The sequence below is a fragment of the Teleopsis dalmanni genome, chromosome 2 (assembly GCF_002237135.1).
Source record: "Teleopsis dalmanni isolate 2A chromosome 2, ASM223713v2, whole genome shotgun sequence".
NCBI classification, from domain to species: domain Eukaryota; kingdom Metazoa; phylum Arthropoda; class Insecta; order Diptera; family Diopsidae; genus Teleopsis; species Teleopsis dalmanni.
The window spans coordinates 142,240,690-142,247,169 of NC_051847.1; the positions used below are offsets into that span (position 1 = coordinate 142,240,690).

General features: G+C 29.7%; 1 protein-coding gene across 1 annotated transcript; it reads left to right on the plus strand.

Moving 5' to 3' along the window:
• Positions 1-586: 586 nt before the first annotated feature.
• Positions 587-4,571, plus strand: LOC119675861 (luciferin 4-monooxygenase-like). Its single transcript, XM_038087080.1, has 5 exons — positions 587-739; positions 2,758-2,965; positions 3,023-3,212; positions 3,378-3,500; positions 3,560-4,571. Exons 1-5 carry the CDS (start codon positions 587-589, stop codon positions 4,569-4,571), a joined length of 1,686 nt encoding a protein of 561 aa, XP_037943008.1.
• Positions 4,572-6,480: the final 1,909 nt, after the last annotated feature.

Consider the following 6,480-nt stretch of genomic DNA (forward strand, 5'->3'; position numbering starts at 1 on the left):
GCTTTTATGTTCTCGCGGTTAGCAAACTTGTAGAGAAACATTTGCATAGCTTCTTTGTAAAATTGGACCAAAGAAAGACATTTAATATTTAGAAAAGAACAGCTTTCAAATAGAATTGTAAGCTCAGCCAAAAGCCAAAAACATCAGAGAAAACTTTTAACTTAGGAACTAAATCATTACAACAATATGAATACAATTATTATATATTTTTAACATAAATATTGTAATTACTTTTCATACAAATATTTTAAAATTAAGATTAAAATATTCAAAATCATGTAAATATACTTAATTGAAACTAATTGAAATGCAAATGACATTGTCAATCTGAAATGATATTAATAACGGAACAGTTGAAATGCTATTATTGTATGAAATGCGTTACATGCTTAAACCAATTTGTGAAAATTGCATTTCACATACAATTTTAGCGGTTATCGTGCAACCTCTTAAATGAACTGCTTGAATGTAAATACTCAGTTTCAATAATCATCTCAAACTGTTTAAACGTTTCTACTAAAAAATTGTATTCATATTTCCTGTTCAACTAAAATCAATTGCAAGTTAAAGAAAAAACGAATCGAAAATGTTTATTTTTAATTTTGACTTGGAAACAAGTTTTGATCCTCAAACGAAAATATGGAGCGGTGCTAAGCAGCAAAATTACTATGATCGAAACTGTTCAATAGGACAAATCATTTTTGAAGAAATGCGTAGACGCCCTAATAAAATATGTCAAGTAAATAATAAAAAAGTGAATCATATGCAAAAACTAAAAATTATATTCAAAATATTTTATAATATAATTAAAGTGTATGAATTAATAAATAAAAAGTCTCGTTAAAATTCTTTAAATCCTATATAACAATAACAAAAGAATAACATCAAAATTGCCAGCTAACTGCACTAAATCATTAGAATAGAAATTACATCAAAAAAACATAATTAAAATAAGAAAACAAGATCAAACGAAATACAATACTAGATAATTGCACTAAAAATACAAAATAACAGAAATTTCATTCAAATAAATAACAGTTTAATTAATAAAAATAATAATAATTGGATTTTTCTATTCCCTTAGTATATGTACAACTTAGGTGCTGTAATAAAACTGTGTTTTATTAATATGGAAAATATGAAATCAAAATTCATTCGCGATATTATTCTTCTAATTTAAGTGTTGTTAATACTACTTTTATTTATAGTAGAACTCATAAGTATTGCCCCAACAGCATTCAGATAAATAATTAAATAAAAACTAGTATAAATAATTTTTTAAGTAATAATAATTTTAAGTACAGATGTGATTGCTGTCATGACTCAGTTGGCCGATAGGAGTACTAAGAGTACTAGCTTCCAAATCCTTCGACACAATATAATAAGTTACATTGTGACCGAAAAGTTTCCGGAAATTTTAAATAAAACGCAAAATTCTTAATCTTCATCAATATTTATTTTATCTCCTTCAAAATATGCTCCATTAGAAGCGATACACAATGCCAAGTTTCTTCCAAATCAAAAATTTTTTATAGGCGCTTTCCGGTATGGCTTTGAGTTCCCTCTGCGAATTCTGTTTTACGTCTTCTATGGATTCAAAACGCGTTCCTCTGAGTGGTAATTTGAGGTTGGGAAACAGGAAAAAGTCACACGGTGCAAGATCAGGTGAATACGGTGGCTGTTCGATGGTATTTATTGAATGTTTGGCCTTAAAATCGTTGATAATGTTGAACAAATTGAGGTGAATCGGAACAAGCCGGGCGTTGACACGTCGCATACACAAATTGTCCACCAAAATCAAACGAGCCATCTCACGACCGATGCCTAGCTCTCGTGCTATCTCTCTAACACTCACATGAGGATTTTTGAACACGATTTCCTTTGCCTTTTCAATGTTTTCGTCGGTGGTAGAGGTCGAAGGTCGTCCAGAACGCGGCATGTCTTCGACGGTCGTACGACAGTCCTGAAAGGCTTTGTACCACTCATAAACTTGAGTTTTCGATAAAACTGATTCCCCATAAGCCTTTTGTAGCATTCGCAACGATTCTGCACACGAAATTTCGTTCGAAAAACAAAATTTGATGCAAACTCTTTGTTCAATATTTTTTTCCATTGTTTTTTTCGCAACGCACTACTGAGGTGAACTGGTTTCAACAGCTGCCGTAAACGAACTGTCCGACAGATGGCCATTTTTGGCAATATAATTAAGGACATTGCTGCCAAACTACATAAACTTAAAATATCGAAAAATATACAGCGCGCGAATTTTAAATGAGAATTTCCGAAAACTTTTCGGTCACAATGTAAATATAAAAGTTTGGAAATGAATTAAACACATTAGATTAATTTTTTTGATAAAATTAACAAAACAATTAATATTTAAATCTGTTATAGTTCAATAGCAAAAAGCTAATACTGATCGTTGATAAGTAAATTATATATTCATAATTTATGAATTTAGTTTTTTAGACTGTTTGGAAGATGAGTTCAATAGAGAGAGTGAGTTAGAGAGAGTAAGACTGAGAGAGTAAGATAGAGAGATGGATTACATTTTTGCCGTTATCATTTAATGGTACTCAAAATATAACAATTTTTGAGTGATTCTATACACACATATTTCTGATTTTACAGATATTGTCAATAAATATGTATTTTTAATATATTAGTTATCTGTCCATCAATGGAAACATGTATGAGTTGCTAAACGACTTCTGTAAATAATTTTTTTAAACCACAATTACACCATATCTATGTTAGATTTCAGATACAGAAAATACAAAGACATCAAATACTGAAGCTTTATTACAAGCCATACGCGTAGCTAAATTTTTTAATTCTATCGGATTAAGTCAAACTGATATTGTCGGGTTAGTCGATCGTAATACCACGCATATGATGGATGTTGTCTTGGCTTGTTTTTTCACCGGTATAGCATTCCATGCTATTAATCCAAAACATGATGATGGTTTGTGATATCATATTCATACAAATCTTAATTACTAAGAAAGTTCTTAATCCTTAGCAACTTCAAAGCAATTATTTAATATAACAAAACCAAAAATTATATTCTGTGATGGTCAAGATTATGACAAAATGCTAAGAGTGTCAGAGGATTTTGAAACAAAATTAATAACGTTAAAAAATCATTTACATAATGTACAAAATATCTTAAGTATCGTAAACCAAACATTACCGGAAGAGTTAAATTTTAGGTAAGTAGCATAAAGTAATTAAAAACATTATATTCCCTAATTGGAAATAGTATAAATTACAAATAACTATTTATAAAACAAGTAATTTGTAAAAACACAAATCACATATATTATATTACATATATTATATAAACCAAAAATATTAAATTGAATTTAAAACATTTTTAGACCAGCTGAATTGGAATTTGGTCCAAATCAAACATTGGCCATTTTATGTTCATCAGGTTCAACAGGTCTGCCAAAAGCCGTCACCATACCAAACACGATGAAAGCTTACGACTTCACTAAGTAAGAATATAAGAATATATAAATTAACATATTTACAAAATATTTACTAATTTTTGAAGTTACCTCACCGAGAATGACATACAATTTACACCATCTACAATGGATTGGTTATCTGGTTTACTAAATTTAGTAACAAGTCTTGTATATGGAACATTACGTATTATTTCAGATAAGCCTTATAGTCCGGAATATTTTCTGGAAGTTGTCGAAAAATACAAAGTTACTTTTACTATACAGGCTCCTTCCAATATGGCAATGCTGTTGAATTGTCCGGATTTATCAGTAGAAAAATTAGAGAGCATGCGTTATTTTCTATTTGGTGGAGGAAAATGTTCAACTCAAATTCAAGCAAAATTGCAATCATATCTAAAGCAAGGGAAGCTTTGCTGTGCCTATGGCTTTACGGAGTTAACTGATGTGTTAACTAGAAACTTCAATTTTTTTAATAAACCAAATTCTGTTGGTCGCATTTTACCTGGACTTAAAGTTAAAATAGTTAATGATGAAGGTGTTTTATTATCACATAATGAAGTCGGAGAGATCTATTGCACTCATGACAAAATCTGGCAAGGTTATTATAAAAATGTTAAAGCTACTATGGCTTTGCGAGACACAGAGGGTTGGTTTCATTCCGGTGATATAGGTTATTTTGATGAGGATAATTATCTTTTTATTGTTGATCGTAAGAAAGATATTTTGAAATATCGTGGAATGCAATATTTCCCAAATGAAATTGAGGAAGTCATACGTGCTATGCCCGAAGTAGTGGAAGTATGTGTTTGTGGCTTATGGAACGATTTGGATGGTGATGCTGCTGCAGCAGCTGTTGTGCCAGTTGTAGGTAGCAATCTTACTGTTCAGCATGTTCTCGATTATGTACAAAACAACATACAGGCAGATTATAAACAATTGCATGGCGGTGTAATTATTTTAACAGATCTTCCTAAAACGGCTACCGGAAAAGCCAATAAATTGGCTGTCAAGGATATATTGCAAAATAGGTTAAACTTTAATATGAAATCCAGTCCCAGTATTGACATAAACAGACCAAACACAGTATTTCGAAGTTAAATTTATTTTTTTAGTAACAATATGTATATAAATCATCATCGTTGTTAAAGAAACGATACTATATTATTATTTAAGTTTGAAATTGTGCTATGCTATTACAGGTTGTTAAATTTTGACAGAATAAATAACTAACATTTCTAAATATTTCTTTAATAAACTAAAACTAACTCTTAGTATTACCAATGAATTATTGATCGCAGTAATTAGAGCAATTGTCCTTTAATTTACTATCTAATTAGTTATTTTGGTTTGATGGATTGAGAAGTAATGAGAAATCAAATTTGGATATTTGCAAATTGTTTTATCATGTATTTGTTTTTATATTATCACCTTCTTATCTTACTGATTTTCTGCGATTTAAATTTTAAAATTTTATTAGCATAAATTTTCTAATAAGTATTAATAAAAATTAATAAATTTATGCATTTATAATCAAAGCAAGTCAAGCAGCACAAAACTCAATTGATGTCAGATATTAACCAACGCAAATTATCATTATTTTATTCTAGAGCAATAAGGAATAAACAAATAATGAAATTAAGGATGAACTAGATTGAAATTTTCCCTAGCAGAAGAGTATATATTGTTCCAATGATCATTTAATTTTCTAAATAAAATTGAGTCAGTACACAAAAAAATTCTAAGGAGTGCTGGCTTTATGTATAGCTTCAAATTATCAACTTAAAAAGAAAATACATAAATCTGAAAATAGTTCCGCTATATCTAAATTGTAATGATTGGGAAAATAATTTCGAACGACTTGCTAATCATTTGATAGAGAGAAACGTTGAAAATACAATTTTAATTTGGGATCTAAATGTCAGAATAGGAAATATAGGTACAACAAAATATTGAAGAAATATTTTTAAATGAATTTAAATCAGGCGTTAAGCGTAGACAATCAAAAAACGTAGTCGCTAACAGCAGAAGAAAAAAGTTCATTGAGCTGTGCTAAAAACATAGAAATTAAACATAGAAACATAGAATTTCTATGTTTTTGGCTGTGCTGTGATTATGGTTAAATAGTGCTCAATGGGAGAACACAAAATTAGGCGGTCATAATTCGATATTTTCGGAACCAGTAGAGATATTGATATGAAATTTTTCTAAAATATAGTTTTTGAGTTGATCTTTCTTTTAAATCTAATTTGAGCCCAATCGGCTTACCGGAACTACCCGAAATTTTTGTCCAAACATGGGGATTTTACCGTGGTCCCAAGATTACTTAAAAACTATGATAGGTATAAAGCTGAATTTTGGTGTCCGGAAAACTTACGTTATTATCTAGATTTCAACATTTTTTTAAGGTTTTCCGCCCACTGCCACACCCACCCCCCATACAAAATTTTCATATTAAATCATTTATTATCGTTAAAAATACTTTTTGCACTTATTGGACTACATATATACTTGACTTACATAGCAACACAACTCTATGCAAAAAATGGGCGTGATCCGCCCATTAGTTCCTAAGTTATTTGCAGTTTATGCAACTTTAGCGAAATTATGATTTCGTAAAAATTTAACCAACTTTAAACCCTTGTAGCTTTTTTACTATTTATTCAAAAATGATCATTTTTAATTTTTTTTAAAGCTTACGATATTGTTATTCATTACGTGTAAAAAAAATTTCAATTTTAATTATCAATAAAATTTTATTAGCGAAATTGCACAAAAAGTCAGCATTTTTTTCATGGCCATTTTCACTTCTATCGGCGATACCCAAAAAATGTATCCGAGTTTTTTCATGAAATTTTTCCTATTAATAGCCAAATAGTTACACTTTACAATAAAACAAAAATTGGCCTGCGCACTCTATGTTTTACACCTATTTCAGGCCTCAGAATCCAGCGAAAAATTACGAAAAATATTACCTTCAATAAACCCCATTTATTTCAACAACAAATTC

What these genes read in the sequence shown, in the direction of transcription:
- LOC119675861 (XM_038087080.1), top strand. Translation starts at nt 587, where the DNA reads ATGTTTATTTTTAATTTTGACTTGGAAACAAGTTTTGATCCTCAAACG. An exon ending in GCCCTAATAAAATATGTCAA is followed by an intron (nt 740 to 2,757) that starts GTAAATAATAAA and finishes TATCTATGTTAG; the next exon opens with ATTTCAGATACAGAAAATAC. An exon ending in TAATCCAAAACATGATGATG is followed by an intron (nt 2,966 to 3,022) that starts GTTTGTGATATC and finishes CTTAATCCTTAG; the next exon opens with CAACTTCAAAGCAATTATTT.